The following is a 20,249-nucleotide window of genomic DNA, read 5'->3' as shown; positions in this document are numbered from 1 at the left end:
AATTTAAATATAAGACACAGTTTTTGCTAAACATAAGATGTATACGAAGTCACTTAACTCCCTCCAGTTTATTGGACTTGTGTGCCTTTTTTTTTTTTTTTCTCAACCTTGTCACAGGCATCTCAGGAGGCGTCCTTGCCATTTCCATCTTCTTTGTCTAAGGACTCGAGCTTACGAGCGCTATCCACCATCCGACGATGTACAGAAAAGGCTGAGTCTTCAGCGCATCGATCGAAGACCTGTTTTGGCTTCTGCCGACTGTAAATAGTCTGACCCCTCCGTTGTCATCTCCTGGTAACTTACAAAGTTCTTGCATCCGTCGATCTATTAAAGACTTAACCAACATTAGGACAGTTGCAAATGTATAGTCGAGTTACTGATTTAATACATTGTTTAGAGAGGCAATTGCAAGACCTAGATCCTTTTCACAGCGAGGACTCGTATCAGTTTTGTTTAACTGAGGTATTTTTTGGTAATATATACAAAGGTTTCCATAAACATACGACTCAGTAGTATATAGGTAATTCATGTTGACTCAGCTACAACTCACCTTATTTGCATTTTCCAAAATAAACACCTAACCACCTACCACTACGCGACAAAAAAAAAAATCGATAACAAACATAAAGCAAAGGTCGCTGTTGATTATTGTTTCAACAACTAACAACATGGTATTAAAAAAAACAATTTGATAGTACAATTTCCAGCTCAGGCCACCACATAAGTTTAATGAGAAAGAAATGAATAAAAGAAGATAGAACTATTGCTCATCAATTATTAAGTCCAACCGCCTTATTGTCACTCAATATTTTAGATACTCTTAAAGCTGTAGCCCATAAAACAGAAAATGTAACAGTTTATACTTCCTGGCAGCTATGCAGTTATAACCTATGCTGCATAAACTAAAAATTATTAGGTATTATCCTTCGCACGGCGTATGTCACAGTTTAATTAAAGGCAGTATAAATTAGGGCATTAAGCTATAATTTAGAAGAAAATATATTTATTTTGCTATGAATGCCTCCAACAAATCTCTTCTTATTTTCAACTATATAACATTTACAAAATCAGATAAGATTAGAACTGAATCCATCGAAGCCAAATCACAGCTAATTTTAACCTAAACGAACAGGCAATCTAGTCCCAGAAGGATGGTCAGGTATGCAGAAGGATTGGGCGGGGGGGGGACTTAAAAATAAATTTCAAAGATCATAAAAACGGCAGAAAATATAAAAAAGATAGTGAAAAAATATAGTCAGAATTTTTCCATCTCTACGGCCATGATTTTAACTTCTTGCTGGCTAAAAGGGTTATAAAAAAACGTATATGACAGGCGACTAAAGGCTTGGTGAGGCCAGCAGGAGATGGCTGGCCATGGTTTATTTAGTAATTTAATGCCCAAGCACCCCCGAACATCAATCGAGGCGTGCCAGCCAATCTGAATTAGAGGAATTTAAAAATCTACCAGTAGGAGGAGATAATGTTTCAGACAGAGGAGGGGACAATGAAATATCTAGGCTAAGCGAAACGCGCGGGGGGGGGGGTATTCCCAGACAGATCGCGGGTTTTAAAACAAAACTCCCTTGTGAAATTAATTAGTCTAAGTTCTACCCGGAGGCAAGAAGTTGACTAGGGAAATAACAAATATTTCTCGTTAGATTGTCCTGAAGGACGAGAGCCGAAAGTGAGGACACGGAAAGGAAAGAGATATCCCACTTCATAAGGAGGTTTGAATCTCGAATAAAGCACAACAAGTTAGTCTTAAATGCACTCAATGCCTGTTCACTGATTAAGTTTGTAATTATTGTTGAATTTATTCCTTTTAAATTCATACTTCAATTTTACCTTTATTTCAGAACTAATAAGTTGATGTTGTATGATTCATTTTGTAAGAATGTTTAATAATATTTCGTTATATGAATGCGTTCAGGTTTAGAGATTTAGTGTGTAATAGAAATCATGTATCCTACATATTTCATACATTTCTTCTGAATACAAATTGTGAGAAGTTCATTTCTTTGCCCTAAATGGTTTTTAATAAAGTATACTGAGGATTGATTTTTCCTATACCTGGAAATCTGTGTCAATGAATCGCTAACTAAGAAAATTAACCTGGTTAGGACAACGAGTGAAGTCCATTAATTCTTGTGTAATTAAGTGCGAATTCTCTTCAACTGAGAATAGAGTAACGTGTGTCGGCTTATAAGTCAATTGGTAAATTTATGGTCTCGGTAGGATGCAATGGTTTATCTAAATAGGTCAAATTATGTCATGCCCTTGGTAGGAATGCGAGGGCGCTAAAAAAAGGGACATAAATACACGATGACTAGGATTGTGTATCAATAATAGGATAGTGAGTTTGTGTATTAGGTGAATGACCTTAGCTAGTTTTGTTGATTTCTGCTAGACGAGATCTGGCGTAAATGAGAGCGTGAATTTTAGCTGATCCCAGGAGAAGACATATCTGGCATGCATTTAGGTTGAATGTTATATTTTATCGTTTCAAGGGAAAGAAAATAGCTTTAAACATACCCAAGAGCAAATTGAGAAAGAGATCGTTGTCCGCAACTAAGATTAGCTGACCCAAAGAGGCTAGTCGAGAGAGAGAGAGAGAGAAAATACGGAAACGTCGACATATCACCAGCAGCAATTTGGGAAGGACGGAAGCACTAGGTGATGCTGTCATGCCAGGAAATCTGATTTTTGATCTATCACTCAGTCATAATTTGTTCTATGAGTAACAGCGGCTAAAAGAAATTCGCATAATTTTGTAACTCTGTTTATGAGAGAAAGCAAATCATTCGTATGCAATTTTTGGGGTTATGTAATGGATTAAATTGTTGTATTTTGCATACGGTGGCTTGTGTTATTTTATATATCTGCTCAGATCTTTGTTATTCGTATTTATTAACTTTATATTTTATGTTATGAATTACTCGATCGGGACAATAACACCGTGGTCGATCATCTCCTAGATAACGATTATCATAAACAGCGGGGAAAGAACTCATCAATACCATCACCCCACCACAAAGACTAACATTGTTAACGCTACTTTTAAAAATCTTAATCGCACACACAGAAGGGGTGGAGCTGTCATTTTGATCGTTCGAACACAGCGCATACTACAGCTCCATCCAGACCTGTTTTATGACGCCAACAACTTATATCCTCGTGGTAAGCTTACACCCATGCCAGTGCACCAGTACTATATCATTCAAGGTCACTGCCGATAACGTCCCCAACCCCAAAGTTCACATACTTCTATGAAACAGGACATTGATCTTGATTCAAACTGAGTAATTTAGGGTTACTTCTAACTACAGATGTGACATATGAAGCCATCCAAATGCACGTAATAAGCACGCTATACACCTTCATATTCATGCTCATGTCACATTTTTATTCGCTCTAAGCCAACCTGATGTTCTCACTGATCGGGTGATTAGATATACTGACTCTTGTACATTCTGCCCATGAGAAAGACTTCAAGACTTCTCTATCTCGTACATTTGCTTTTACCATGTTGATTCTGCATTCCTGGTCTTTTATAGTCATGCAGTGTCCTTCATCAAAATTAATTCAGACACCGCGAGACATGTGTATGCCCTGCTTTGATCATCATTATCATCTTCTTCTTCCGATCGTGCATCTGTGTGCCTCCGGTTAGGGTACTTTACTACTATTGTCTAAGCACGATATTGGCTCTGTGTGCCGTTAAACACCAAAATAACCTACCAAACAGCCAATCTTATATATATATATATATATATATATATATATATATATATATATATATATATATATATATATATATATATATCATGAAGAAAATTGTGCATACGTGTATGTAACTTTATGCACATTCCATTATTATTTCCTCTCTGATATTTATAGACTTCGGTTTGGTATTTTTACATGATCAAACAATGGAATATTAGTTTCCGACCCCATTATAAAAGAATGATTCAAAGTCAAAATACATATGCCACAATTTGAAGCAGAATAGTGTAGTAAATTTAGAGTATGTGCACTTGGTTATAGCGCCCCGTTTTAAGCAATTCTTAGATTTGTGTGATTACTTGTTTGATTATTGGAATTAGGCGCCATGGAAATATTCCTGGCCCGAACTAATGAGCTAATTAATAGGAGCAAACGTCACGGAGTGAAGTGTTAGTGTGTTTCCATGATGTCCTGGTTCACTAGTAGTGAATTCCGACCAAAACCGAATGAATGTACCTGTAGTAAAATAGTCCATATTAAAACCTAGTGGTATACATTGGCAGCGTGACTGCAAGGACAGTACTTGCGGTACTAAACCGGTAAATTACACAAGGGCATAAATAAAAAGGGACTTGGCAGACACCGTTTATGTCGCCATGTGGGCGAATATGGTGCAGTTATATCCGCGAAATGTGCCTGGAAAGCATACATGGACTGGCCTAAGGTGGCGGAGTTAAAATAGTTCCCATTGTTAGGGAGTACTCATATATGTTCTAAGGCGTGAACGGTTGGTGGTACGGAAAAATAATGAAGCCAAAACACGCAGATGTACGGTTGATAGATAGTTGGCAGTTTGGTTTATCTGTGGTCTTGCATTAATTAGAGGAAAATTTAGGTATAGAATGGACACGTCGGGCTTTCTAATTTACAACTGAGGTTGTATGGAAGTCTTTGGAAAGTCGGGGTAGACTTAATGACTTTTAGCGAAAATCGCGCCAGGGTTTGACAACCGCTCGGTCAAGTAAATACCCGTGTGCGTGTAACAATAGTATTCCCATCATGATTTCAACACTTGTTTGAAAGATGCACTTGATTATCTTTTCTGCTACTTTACATTTTCTTGCATTTTGCAATCACTCAAACATGCATTTTCTTTCTTTAGGTATTAAAACTGCACAAGAATAAAACAGAGAACAAGGAATAGTTTATATATCCTTCTTCTACGAAACTACGAAATGAATGAATACGTGTGCACCACGGTTTGCAGACTCAGGATGCTGACTGTAATCTCGTCATTATTTCCGTTTCAATTATACACGTGACAATACTTCTTATCATGAAAGATCGGAAAGGACATCCTTTGATTGTTTGATCGATTAATAAAGACAGTAAACACTTTTTGAGTTGTTAATGTCGACTCATGCGAAATTAAGCTGTCCCAAAAAATTACATGCATAGACGGGAACATGTCTTGCTTACATCTTGCATTCTGCTACCTAACAATATATAATGTTTTAGAAGGAAGAATCATACAAGGCATAATTGGGCGAAATGTATCCTTTTCATGGACGGTCAACAATACAGGGAAGGATGCTATCCTTATACTGCATGGCAAGTCAATTTTCCATGAGATATTGCCCGGTGGTCGTTCTGTTTCACGTCTACCAACTGATCGAGCGAGAGTTTCTGTTGGCTACACTTCACCTGAATTAGTAACGGTGACTGTAAACTTGAAGAACATCACCATAAATGATACTGGTGTGTACAGAGTGGTACGGCAATGGGATTTAGAGGATTTGGTCGACAGAGTCGTTATAGAAACTAATGGTAAGTAGCTCAATAGTTATATAAACAGTTATATTTGAGGCAACCCAAATTTTAACCACTAATGAAAAATGGAGTCCAATGATACTTACCTGCGGCAGAATTTAACGTAATACTTTGTTTTGGCATGCATATTTAATCATGAACTCACAAAAATTTCTGACTACTCCGGTGGCCTAGTGGTTAGAGCGTCCGCCTCGGATGCGGGAGGTCGTAGGTTCGATCCCCGGCCGAGTCATACCAAAGACTTACAAAAATGGTACTAACAGCTGCCTCGCTTGGCGCTCAGCATTAAGAGGTTAGTGTTAGGACTGGTTGGCCTGGTGTCAGGATAATGTGACTGGGTGAGACATGATGATACATGTCAGCAGCATGATGCCCCAGCGCTAGACATCACTATAATCTGTCACACTGCAGACATCGTAGCGATATGACTGAAAAATTGTTAAAGCTACGTTACAAATCCAAAGCACACACACACACACACACTAAAATTTCTGGTGTTTTACAAATAGAATGGTAGTATTAGAGGTGTCCGTAGGTTTGAACTTTCGTGAGGTAGCATGAAATTTTTTTCATTTTGCCATTTACTTCTAAATATCTACCATATTCTACCATAAACATGTGTGAGTATGTACACGGCAATATAATGTTGATTACCAAGTTGAGGCAAATCTTAAATGGCGTGGTGGTACTTGGGGGTGGGGGGGGCTGTTGGGATGATAAACGATATAACGCCTGCACTTACTTGCATAGACCTAATGGAGCATGCAAGACGCGCGGAAGCACAATATGTTCATATATTCAGCACGTAATATAATGTTGAACAGTGGGGAAAAAAATTGTCCGTCCGTAGCAAAGCGATCTTTTCAACATGTAAGCATGGACAGAAAGAAAAGAACTAGCCACGATTTTCATGCATACATGTGGTGAGTAACACATTGGTATATAACTACTTTTACACTTCACATTCGTATTGCTTATATTTTGTATCCGCCTGCACATATAAATACACTTTCGTCCTACTATTTTGCCCTTGATTTTCAAAAGTGTCATTATTTTTTCTTCTCTTTGCAGATGAAACAGTTATTCCAAAGATAGCAATTGTTGGACATAATATTATGGACTCGACCTTAGTATTAGAGTGTAGATTATCCCGTATGTCCACAGGGGAGGTTTTATGGAGGGTTAACGGATCTATGATACGAAACAACGACATATATTCTCTAAGCAGTGCTTTCCTCTCAATAAAGAACTTGACAGATGTCGACCAGAGTAACATATACACGTGTTACGAACCTGAAAGTGCGATTGAAAGTGACACATTCAACATAAGAATCTGTAAGTTTGCAATAATCTTGTTTTCGTTCTGTATTTAGGATTGAATTGTAATATTGCGGCCAATCAGTTCTGAAAATAAATTAAAATATGCATATTGATTAATATTTCGGTAACTTTCGAAATGACCGTTATAAAAATGATTGACGCATTTACTTTGTACTCTGGTAGCGCTGTCATTATTTTGATTCGTTTTTTTATATATTTTTTATATAATCGCAGGTTATTTAGCAGCATGTTTTGAATAAAGTGAGCAAAATCCCACGATGTTATTCATTCCTTATCATGAATAAATCTTCACCTTAACGGTTGTTGTTGTTATGGGGTTTTTCAGCACACGATAACCTATGCATGGCGGCCAGTATTAATGGTGAAGGAAGAACCCGGGAAGAATCACCGACCCACGAGAAGCTACTGGCAAGCTTTCTCACATACCCACATTGGGCGAATCCTAGACTCGAACCCACGCAGACAGAGGTGAGATGGCAGTGATCCGTAACGGAGAGCGCTTTAGACCACTCGGCCTCTCGGGGCCTCCCATGAAAAATAATGCGTTTTAATATTTAGCAACCATCCCCAACTCATGCGAGTGTCACGTTCCGTGGATTAGACTTACTATAGCCTCTAGCGGATATAACATTACCGATATCGCCTTCAAAATTTCTCCGCTGATGACAGAAAAGGGTCAAACTGCCTCTAATATTAAGATCGACATTAAGAACGAGAATTACCCTCGATGGAAATTACGGGTGAATTTTCGTGTGATTGATTCTCTTAGGACCGTATTAGGATTTAATCGGTGGTAATGATGTGTACGAAGGGGAATTCCGATTAATATTACCGATCTCAATAGCTTGCTCATACACTATTCGATCACTCAAGGATCTTCTGTAGGGACATCGTCAAACGTGATTTATTCCATATCGATTTATTTCCCTCCAGGATCGTTGATGCAATTTAAGGCTACTCTGTTTATTTAGTATCCAATAACGAACATGTTTTCGATTTCTGAAATTACTTTATGGCTCACAGGTCACTCTGGTAATGTCGTGGACAGTAACAACGAGAGAATAACGTATTGTCTGCATCTAAAACGTAAATGTCTTTAGACTCAAGCGTCTTCAGACGTAAACGTTTTTAATGTGCTTTGCACATCCGGCGTAAGCGCCTCACGTAAAAAAATGCCCTGGATAATGTTACAAAACCTTGCAACCAAAACGTCTAGCGAGACGTAAAGTCATCGGTAAAATTTTATCCACGTTATTTTTTAAAATTAGTTCAGCATTACTGGGGATGGTCTCTAAAGCTGCGCCAATCGCTCTCAAATCCGCTGAAGCAGGAGCTACCCAAGCAGCCTCTGTCGCTTGAACAGCAGTCGGCCAAAAAACAAGCGTGTAAGATTATATGCAATACTCCAAGCGTATCACCACCGCTAAAACAAGGAGCTGAATGTGCCATTGAAAGAACTGCGGCTAAACTTTCAGCACAATCCTAGCAGGTTTTATCCGACTTGAAAAAGAGCGCGGATTCGACATCTAACGCACTTGGCACACGTTCAAATCGATTTGCTATTACCACTTTAATGTCTGGATACGGCTTAAAAAGATTATGGTAAATTCTGATGATATTGCAGAATCGTCAGAAATCCAACCAGAGAGAACAAAATGTTAATGCATGATGTATAAAAACATGTGCACGAGAATCACTCTCGATTATTGGAAATTATACGTAGGCACACCCATCGATGACCCTACGAACGAGTACGAGTATGTAGAATATCAGGATTCGAATATTACTAATCTGAATGCGAGCACTTACCGAACAATCGAGAAGCTTGATGAAGATGTGTATTTATTACCTCATAAAGCCATTCTGGAGATCGAAGAAAAATTCAGACTTGATCTGTGTCGCTAGCTTGGGATGATCCTGCTCAGTACATGCACAAAGCCACTGGGGGTGGAGACTCTCAGTTTACATTGTCTTGGTTATCATTGTGGATGACAAAAATCACACCCTCGATTACGTATGCTCTTGAATAAGAATCGATGTTAGCTAAAGTTACACAAAGCTCTATTTTGATCAAAACCCGACTTATATTGAGCAATTTACTGCGGCTCCGGTCACCAACATGTGGAGAATAGCGATGAATGCGGGTAGTGAGCATGTTTTTATGGCTTTTCAGCTGGCGGCAAGGCGTGGGAATCAGAATGGAAACAAGTATGTATTTGATAATATCTGGATTAGCCACATTAACGTCCACATCATTTCTAGGTGCTATCCCGCGAAAGAACTCGATTGTAATTATTATATTGCTAATAGAAATTATACTCGGGCTTAGGTTATGCTGATGGAAGCTATGAAAAAGTACCTGGACAGGGACACAAGCACTCAAATTCCTTTAGAAGAGTTTGTAGCGTTATACTCTTTTTCATTTCGATGTCTCCAAACACACGGAATGACTTCAGTCCCCCCCCCGCCCCCCGCAGATATTGAAATCGTGTGGACAGATGCCACTGATAGGGATTATACGTGTTACGCTTTAGTCAAATTTGATTGGTTCTTGATGTTAAACGTTCTCGACAAAAAAGTGAACGTATTCGTCTTAGAAACGATCATTGTGTAAAATGCAAGGCAGTTTATGAGACAGCCACGTGTAAAATGCAAGGCATATCTGGAAATGCACTAGTATTTCTGAAAAGAGCTCATGTTTTCTGTATTGTTACATATATTTGATATAATTATATATGATTTAAGTTGTGTTTGATTTAATTTGATTGTTTTGGGGGTTTTGGAATCTTTTTTTCTACATGTCATTGTAATGGAATTTGGTTTATCAGGAATTTGATATTTTCCAGAAAATTCAGTTTGACCTGAGTTTTCCTTAGATACCTAATAATAGAAACACTTGTTTCTATTTTTGACTTCGTTCCTCGCCTTGATTGAGGGTCAAGTAAACAACTTTTCTTCTAGGAGTAAAATGATTGGTTCTTATCAAAGACATACAGGAGCTATGTGACTTTTACATGTAAACATGATCACGTCATTCTCTGATTCGCAATATATTTCGCAATTAGGCATTTCCGAAATTGCGAAATACTTAGTATTAATAGTGATGTTTAGAGAGAAGTATTAATAGTGATGTTTAGAGAGAGAGAGAGAGAGAGAGAGAGAGAGAGAGAGAGAGAGAGAGAGAGAGAGAGTGAGATCTAAGAGTCCGGGCTTTTAAACACTTGATGCCAAGTTGTTTTCTTCTGTTGTTACCAGAATTAAAGTATTGAAAATTTTAAGTTTTTGAGTTATATGTTAATTCTTTTTCTGATTACTTGGACTCTAGAAGATTAATTCGTTTCTTTGGGAATATTATTGTATTCCTACAGAATTCCTGAACAAGGACAATTTCTGAAAATGTTATTTGGATTTCCAAAACCGGAGGATAAATAATTGTGTTTGTACAAGGAACTCTAGACGTCAACACAGTACAGGCTACAGCTTATGTCATCGCCTTCCATCTTGGATTCGTCGTCGGGATTCTAACTTGGAATCATTAGAACATTTCAATATTAGGACTTCAAAAACATTATTCGTGGATTATTCTTGTATTAATTTTGGATTTTAAGTACTCATTATTTTTCATTTTTACAGTATATTTTCCAGGGAAATAAAATTTTTATTACATTTTTAAAAGTTTGTTGTTTGCATTCTTTCTTGTGTTACTTTTTATTCGAGCATAGACACGTAACATAAGAATTGGAGAGTCTGGGGTTTTAAACACTTGATGTCAAGTTGTTTTCTTCTGTTTTGACCAGAACTGCAGTATTGAAGTTTTGAGTTTTTTGAGTGATATGTTAATGTATCTTCAGATTTCTTGGACTCTAAGAGATTAATTCGTTTCTCTGGAAATATTATTATATTCATGCAGAACTCTTGAACAAGGACATTGCTTTGAAATTATTTTTGGATTTCCAAGACCAGAGGATTAATTATGTTTCTAATGATGACATCGAAAGACATTTAGCTCCTATGGTTAAACTTTTCAGAGGTTTTCTTAAAAGACCATTTTCAGGATCAAATGTAGGCGGAGGAAAGTTGTGTGATTAATATTCAAAATTACTGTGATGGGGATTGGGCGCACTGGGTAGCGGTAGTCAGTGATTCTGATCGAAAGGATGTATATTTTTATTTTTTGCGTTTTGCTCTCCAGTGATTCGAGAAATGAAAATAGATCACCCAAAAGGGGCTTTGTAAAACTCGTTTCAGATTCGAGGAACTGATGACAGTGGTTGGTATTGTGTTCAATATATCAAGAAACGGCAGAGCGGAAAATCTCCGGTGGAAACTATTTTACATTTAATAGAAACTTAATAATATAAAAATGAACGGTAATAGTTCGTGGTGCTTACGTTTCAGGAAGAAGGCTGCAAAGATGGGGGAGGTAGAGGTGACTGCCAAAAACTATCGTAAAATGATTTGATCTCATTTGTGCTGTTTCTGGTGCTAATAAATATCGGGTATGGTCTAAAGACACCGCCCGCAGCAAGACTGTCTTTATGTGACTGATACCTTTGTACATAAATCATTTATAACCTTTTGTACAAAAATTCATTTATAAACAATGCACTCTCACTGTTACCGCTATTGATTGGATACGAGCGATGACAATATCAGAATATAACATAATATGTGTGTGGGAGGATGCATAAAATGTGGAGGAAGTAAGATTATAGGAGGTGCCATCGATATTCATAAAATCAAAAGAATTCTCCCTAGGAATATAGTAGGATGGACATTACCCCACTACGAATACATGGCTCCCTGGAATCCACTCGATGAGAAACTCGATGACAACCATCAGCAACTTTCCCGGTCAAGAGCACTATAACGGTGTGGGTGCGACTGCCATGCGTCATGATTGTTGTTACAGAGATCATACAGGGGATAGAGCCGGATGCGATAAAGGATAAGGTGATGTTAAATGATTTACTGTATCTGAAACTTTAAAATTTTAGAAAGTGAGTCGACCCCGGTTTTACGTGAGGAATCATAGGACCTGTGCATAAATTAGGAGTAGGAACAATTCCCACGATATGTGTGCTGGTACACCAAACGACTCCCGAAATTGGCGGCAGTGTTCCCGGTGAGTCTAAGGAAATGACTGAGAATCATTAAAAGCTTGCCGAAGAATACCCGTACAAAAAATATTTTCACGGCGTAAGGTTATTGCTGTACGGGTGGATGATACTTGGTCAACAGATTTAGTGAAATATATGAGATTACAACTCTCATAACGATGAAATCAAATATTTGCTCACCATCATTGATGTGTTCAGCAAATTCGCTTGGGTTATACCTTAACAAAATAATAAAGGCGCTTCTATCGTCGACGCGTTCAATGCCATAGAGAAAAAACAAAAAACAAAAAAAATGATGGGTGGATTATGGCAGTTAATTCTATAATAAAACCATCTCAGACTAGCTAAGAAAAGTATTAGCATATTGTACAGCATACATAACCAAGGCAAAGCCGTGGTGATAAAACGTTTTAACAGAGGTTCAAACACCGCATGTGGAAAATATTCACCAGCGACAACACTATCCCATATTTAGATTTTTTGAAGGAAATCGCAGACGAATATAATCACACGAAACATAACAGTATCACAATGACCCCTACGGAATCCCGGCAAAGTAGGTGGAAACAAGTGACAGACGCTTTATTTTATACATCCCACAGATCTAACGTGAGAGACCGGGTGAGAATCAGCAGAAAAGTACGTTTGAAAAAGGATACACTCCCAATTGGACTGAAGAGGTATTTGTGGTAGCTAAAGTTAAAGAAACATTACTCTCACCTACACGCTTAAAGATGCGGCACGAGAGCTTATCAAAGGTTCTTTTTTCAAGCATAACATTTTGACCAAAAGGGAAAAAAATCACGAGTCAGATGGTTTGGTTCTCCTGATAAATTTAATTCGTGGATTCCGACGGCGGCGTTGAAGACGCAGGCGTGCGAGCAAATCAGAGACATTGACTTTGGCGTGATCAGGGCCGCAAGCGCAGCAGAAATAATTTTACCGTAAGTCGCTGAAATATTTTTGCTTGATATTGCTGAACATTTCGCAGCGCATTCGGGTAACTTCATCACGCTAAAAAATAAGTTTAAACACATAATCAAATTATTAAATTTCATTCTGTCGAGGAGTGGAGTGCATGTAATGCAATTGAGAAAAATATAAAACTGTTCTTGTTTTGGTTTAATCAAACTAAAGCGTTGGAGTTTATTTTGAATGTAATATTGCTATTTATATTGTTGTAGCACTCGTTGATGTGCGGCATAGATAGGACGCTCAGGATGAGGCTCATCGGAAAAGTCAGCACGGGAACGTAATTAAAGTCGTTATTCGCAAGCGGAACAATCTCGTGTACATATCTGAGCAGTTCTTCATCGACAGGCTTAGATACTATTTCCACATCAGGAAGGTTTTAAGGATCAAACCTGGATGGATTCATGGTTTATACTGCATTGATATATTTAATTAGTACCCAAATTTGTTTACGCACAACCAATTAAGGAAAACCAGTACTATTATTAGCAATGAACAGACAAGGATTCCATGCTTTTGCGGGTTTCGATTTTTAAAAAAATATGCTTTTGTTGATCCTGTTCCGCTCGATTAGGTCGTCGCTTTTGTCGGAAGCAGGTATACGCAGGGTGTTAGCTTCTCAGTTGGAGGAACATCGCAGCATTAAATTAAATCAGATCGTGCAGGTGCTCTTTTGACAAATGATAGAGATCGAGTCCAAGTTTGCTACACAACATCGAGTTTTTATTAACGCAGATATGGACGTGAAGTTGATTTACGAAAAGTAGCTGATGACATAGAGACATTTCAGCAGCGTAGCTCTGAACAGGTCATGGTTGCCGTTTACAGGACTAATCGTCAACACGGACAAATACAATGCGCTCAGTGTGACCTCACGTTTGCCATTACCTCGTGAAATAGTAGCAAGTCAAGGTTGTATCAATGTCAACAATAACAATAACCAATGTTTTGAATGGGCTGAATTATCCTCATTTTATCCGCGGACTGGTTAAATTATTACAAAGCCTATGAAAGCATGTAAAATTTTAATGGTATAGACTTTCCAGTACAGATGAACGATATCCCAAAATTTGAAAGATAAAAGCACATCATAATTAATTTGTTCGGGTGCCTTGCCACAGGGCACTGCATTAGTGTTTACCCGCTCAGGTTAGCCGTTGCTTCGATTATTTAAAAAATTTGCTGCATTATTTTTCACCTTTTTGTGTAGTGTTTATTACTATGTTTACATAATTAGCTGTAATTATAACAAAAGCCTGGTAGAATATTTGACACCTCGATGCAACATAATCATCAGCCAGCTATTTTTTAAATTAATCAAGAATATCCATTACATTTAATTTGTTACATTGTGCATCACTATATTTGACACTGAGGTTGATACATTTGCTCATCTAACATATATAAATACATTAGTCCATTATAAATTTCTGAACTATTTAATCCAATTATCATTCTATTAAGGCATTTACTGTGATTTATCCCTAAGTTCCACTAACTATAGTTACTGTATACTCTTATTTCTTATCGTCTAAGTCACTGATACTAAATGTTTGGCTGATAGGCTTGCTCTCAAAAAAGCCTAATTCTCTGTCTCTCTCGCAGTTGTTTTATCTATTAAAACCAAAATATTGAAGATTGGTATTAATACTAACATGAATCACAGTAAAAACGAGACAACATTAATTTACAATGAAAAATAACAAATAGAAAACAAATAATTTGTTAAAAGGCAAAATTCCTAGTAAATCAACACATCATAACCGTTAGATTAACTTCACATATATATATATATATATATATATATATATATATATATATATATATATATATATATATGCGCGCAGAAACCAGATATTTCTACTCAAAGACATGCATACAGTTACTGGTAAGCATTGACGCTTAATAACAAATGAAAATAAGTATTTTTTAATGAAAAGTAATTTAATAATCAAGAATAAATTAGTAAAGCTAAGTTAAGCAGACATAAATTATATGAGCCTAGTATCAGTTCACAAAGTCTTGATAGAAGCAATTTATTCTTAATTGAGTAAAACAGGCGTTTAGAAAGGCTTGGTTCAGATATATTTTGTGACAGTGATGCATTGGTGACTGTCTGTACTCACCTTATTGTATTAGGGTGTATCATGTGTGGCGAGTCTGCCTATAAGAGAGTAGCATTTTTTTCTTCTGCCTTTTGAAAGAAACGCCGTAGTTTGTTTTGCCTAATAAATGTAGGGACATACACGTAGATGACGTTGCGTATCTTAACAGATGTGTGTTTCTGAGAGAGAGAGAGAGAGAGAGAGAGAGAGAACCAGAAACCATCACTTATTAAAAAAATCAATATTTTGTATTAAGCTTAAATATTAGTGATGATGAATGATTAGGGTTTTGTCCCTTCCATTTCATGTACATAAACATGTATACCAAGTTAAAAATGTTGTAAAGTAAGACCCAATTTCCAATGATCTAAGAGTATCATATTGTCATGGAGGTGCACTATGTTTCTGGGTTAAAGAAAATAGATAGCCAGAATGTTCACTTAACAAATATTATATGTTATCCTCATTTTTCATCATAGAAGGGGCAGTCTGAGGTATTAGGATTGGGAATGTTTCGAAGGTGCTCACTCAAACATTGTTACGTATGTCATAAACAGTACGTTTACGAAAAAGCATTCACTCTCAATCTAGCCCCGGGTTCATTTTGTTTGTCACATGTTGGTTTTATATTGGATGGAAATCCTATCCTGCATTCGTTCAAACTGGAATGCCATATTACTCCATAGGTTTATCATGGTGAGTCGGAATGTTTGTTGCATGGTATTTATTTTGGATGGAAATGTGAGTTTTGACTCTAAATGAAATATCGGGCGTGGGGGTGTTAAATGTGGTCCAAATGTACGTTGACAGACTGAATATTAACATATAGTCCCATCTATAATGTGCCTTGATTACTTCTCTTATAACATTCCAAATCCTTACCTTCCTAGTTTTTAAAACAAACGTACCTTCAATATCTCCAATACAAAGCTTTGGAGTAAATCTTACTCAACAGACTGCAGAACATGTTTTCAAAGATATTCTTCTACTTCTTTTACTATTCATTATTAGTATTGTTGTTATTGTTGTTCTTCTTCTTCTTCTTCTTCTTCCTCTTCTTCTTGTTATTATTATTCTTGTTCTCGTTGTTGTAGGCTTTAACGCCATTTTTCAGCACAATGTAGGCTATACATGGCGGCCAGTATAAATGGTGATGGAAGAATCCTGGAAAACCCCGGAAAGAACCACCGACCCACGAGAAGCTACTGGCAAGCTTTCTCACATACCCACATTGGTCGAACCCACGCAGACAGAGGTGAGATGACAGTGATCCGTAACGGTAAGCGCTTTAGACCACTCGGGGTCCCTATTATTATTAAGCAGTAGTAGTAGTAAAGAGTGCAAGAAGAAATAAAAGTAGGACACCCTTTTTACCGTATTATAGTACTAGGAGAAATTACTTTTAGGTTATGCTTATATATGCTTCTGAGGACAAAGGTAAATCGTAAGTCACAAACATTCACTGGCATTTTTTTTTTTATTCATTAGTTTCTGAAAATCAATGCTATATTTTTGCATTATCAGTTGAAATCAGTAACACTGGGAGCATGCCGAATCTTAAGCCTAAAAATCAGTCAGCCAAGGTTGCATGTAATATTGTGTTCCTCAAAGTGCATACCGAATTTAAGTCTAAAATATGTTACAGTTTTTTGCTTGGCTTCCCCAAACTGTGAACTGAATTTGGTTAGTAAATATTGTGCAAAAAGCGTTCCCTACATTTTGTCAGCCAAGGACAGTGTAATTGTTACACTTTATCGTGTGCTGTGTGAAAATTATACATAGGCACTATAAGCAGTGGATTTAATTATTTTGTTTTAAAAGCAAATTATATGTAAAAAAAAATTTGATTTTCTCTGTCAACGGTTAAAACAAATTCCAAACTCTGATCAAAAAATAATTCTAGCTAATGTGGTCCTCTTTAGAAGACCCAACTTGCTACAAGATGTGTTTATCCCACGTGGAGTGAAACCTTCAAAGAAGAGTCTGTATATTTTTTTAATATTTAAGACGGATAATGCGAGTTTACGAGCACTCTAAAACAATACCTTAAAGTGTCAGATTGGAAAGAGTCGCCGACCAAATTAATTTGGGACAAAACAAAAGCTACAAATCACAATGGCGGAGACTTCATGCAGAAGCATGCTCTAATTATTGATTCCTAGGGATAAGTGTTGAAAAACAAACAATTCAGATCTTTGGCGGTAATGAGATGAAAATGTTTAAACAAGCATCACCTGCTGAGTGAAAATGTATTGGAAGCATACATTTTAATTGAAATTTACGATGAAAATGTCAAAGTTGAGACTTTTTACCGGCAGTTTAATGCTTATTAGCGACACAAAAGGAAAGATAATTAAGGGGTATTGTAAATATTGTGAACTTTGTCAAACCAAACACAAAATTTATGAAAACGGATGTTGAAACAATATGACTAAAAGAGTGAAGAGCTAAACGGGGCATTATGTAAGAAACAGACCGAACACAAAAGATGTATTAAGAGAAGAGTTAGAATGTGTTAAAATCTAGAAAGCGGAAATAGTTGGACATATACGCAGGAACACATTTAGGAGAAAACTATTGTTAAAATAAACACATAAATATGACAATGTACTATTTGGTGAAAGATTTAAAAGATTGGTAAAGGCGAAATGTGTACCAGTTGCTACTGTAGCAGCAACGATATGAATGAATATAGTCTCTCAAAGAACATTTGGCAGAAAGTCTTGTTTCCCGATTCCTAAATGACCTATATTTCCTACTCCACCTAATTCTTCTTCAAGCTCTTTGCAATTTTCCACATGATATAGTGCTTGTCATACCCATACAAGTCTTATTCCTCGATATTTTCTTCCTTCACGTTTCCCACTTTCTAAACAGCTGGATCAACAAACAATTACTTTCCCAATTGTAAACATTTCCTAGATAGAGGTAACAATGTGGCCGGCTTTTCCAAATAAAAGCTGCGCGATTTGAAATTTGAACTGTTTCTTAGATTTAAAATTTAGATGATATAAATGTATCATTTGTCAAGCAAATAAACAGGTTGATCCAAACTTTTGGTCTGTTTTCTCCCTTCCATGTTTCAACCGTAGTATGTCAATTGATCGCTGATTTCTGCCTCTGAATCCATGAACATCATTTAGCAAAGGGTCAACACATTATCTGGTCTGATTTTAAGTGAAAAACGTCAACTTTCTAGTTTAAGAACTATGTTTCGTCTTTCTGCTGCAGATGGTCTTTTTGTCCGAGTAAGTTTAAAAGTATTCCAGGAAAATATTTAACATTGTTCTTGCAAAATTTTGTTCCTTTATGAAACAGTATATGCCCAGATTTCTTTAAAAACACTAGCATGTTTTCTCTCTTTTTCTTTTTCGATTTGTCGGCGCAATCGTATTCTATGAAAACTAGTGTTAGACGCATTTTTATCCATTGTGCCACTGGCGATCCACTCGATTTACATATACTTACATATATTCATTTTTGTTTGTGTAGCGTTTATACAGACTGTTCAGTTGATCATTTTTTTTTTCAATCATGTTCACGTTATTTTCTTTTTATCCTGTTTAATTTGCTACCACAGCTGATTGATATTTGTGTATGCAGGTACTTAATATATTGGCTTTTCATGTACTGCTTAAATTCTAACTTTGCTATCTAAAACAAATATCTCAGTTTTTGCAAGTGTTGTACATGAATTCGTTACATGTACAAGATCTTAAAGTTATATTGCAAATTTAGCAGAATATAACGTTGTATATTGAACTATATCATAAACGCAATACAGTAACTTTCCATACAGAAATATTTGAACGATTCTTCTGTCAAGGCTGATAGGCCTTTTCTGTTATCAACATTGAAAAAGCACATACATCTTTAATTTCTCCAAAATATTGGAGAACAGATTTCATGTCGGAAATTAAGACTTTAAATATTTTGAATGTTTATCTTCGACACATCCAACTTAGACTACACTTAATGAAATGAACAATATTTTAGATACTTAAATTACCTTTTTAACGTTAAACACATAAAATATTTTTTTTTACGTATGTAAATATTGTTGAGTGATTTCGTGTAATGTATTTGAAACTATTTTGTTTATTTACCTATTGGTTTTCAAGTCTGGTTGGCGTATCCCTGTGCTAGACGATAAAACAAAACTATAAATAGTACATATCGCCTAATATATATATATATATATATATATATATATATATATATATATATATATATATATATATATATATTTTATATATATATATATATATATATATATATATATATATATATATATATATATATATATATATATATATATATATATATATATATATATATATATATAGGTGTGTGTGTCTGTGTGTTTACCGTTTGTCTATTCCATGATGGTAGATTGTAGATTAAGATAGTAATCATTATAAACAATATGTTTATAGAGCTAAATTATGTCCATCATTATCCACACTTGTAAGTTGTAAATAACATGTTGCTATAGCTTCTTCGAATTTAGAATAATAATGAAGCACACTTGTTTCCAATTTGATTGTAGTTTTCCATTCTAATGACTCCCATCTTGGTCAAGTGAAAATGTGTAAAAATAGGGACCTGATGAACAAATAATTCATTCCAGCTCTAAGATCAGTCTGTGGGACTTATTTACAGGTCCGATCTCATTCGAGAGGAATTATGTATTGAACTTATTCATTGGAATTACTAATTGGTCATTTGTTTTGGATTAACACGTTGTTTTGGAATTATTATGAACTCATTCAAAGACATTCTGGACTGCATCGTTGTTTTGCATATGGATATTGAAGACTATTGTAATTCATTCGAAACATTCTATACCATTGAACCTGTGACTGGAACATTAAGGATTATTTGGAATTTAATTCACACTACTGGAAGTGTCTCTTTAATTTTCACTTTGTAACTTAGAGAAATAAATTGATAATTTTAATTAAATTGTTGGGTACGCTTCTTTCTATTACATATCATAAGACACAGAATCGTAACAATATATATTTTTTTAATTTATTTATTAGTTTATTTATTTATATGTTTCCGTAATACTAGCAGAAAACAAAAAAATTATGGAAATCTAATGCTCTTATTTTTATGTCACACTTTTGTAACTTACCTAACCCGCACCAACTTA

At 36.0% G+C, this 20,249-nt stretch overlaps 2 protein-coding genes across 2 annotated transcripts in view; one reads left to right on the top strand and one right to left on the bottom strand.

Annotated features, from left to right (window-relative positions):
• Window positions 1–20,249, bottom strand: part of LOC149773759 (CD82 antigen-like) — a 294,550-nt gene that overhangs the window by 268,808 nt on the left and 5,493 nt on the right. The gene's annotated exons all lie outside the window — the stretch shown is intronic.
• Window positions 5,185–6,931, top strand: LOC149773760 (uncharacterized). The gene is made up of 2 exons (XM_089946037.1): window positions 5,185–5,550; window positions 6,625–6,931. Exons 1-2 carry the CDS (start codon window positions 5,190–5,192, stop codon window positions 6,924–6,926), a joined length of 663 nt encoding a protein of 220 aa, XP_089802163.1. The 5' UTR covers window positions 5,185–5,189; the 3' UTR covers window positions 6,927–6,931.

This window comes from Sinohyriopsis cumingii, unplaced genomic scaffold, assembly GCF_028554795.1.
Source record: "Sinohyriopsis cumingii isolate HCF-2022 unplaced genomic scaffold, ASM2855479v2 utg000615l, whole genome shotgun sequence".
Taxonomy (NCBI): domain Eukaryota; kingdom Metazoa; phylum Mollusca; class Bivalvia; order Unionida; family Unionidae; genus Sinohyriopsis; species Sinohyriopsis cumingii.
This window is presented reverse-complemented; position numbering and strand designations above follow the sequence as displayed.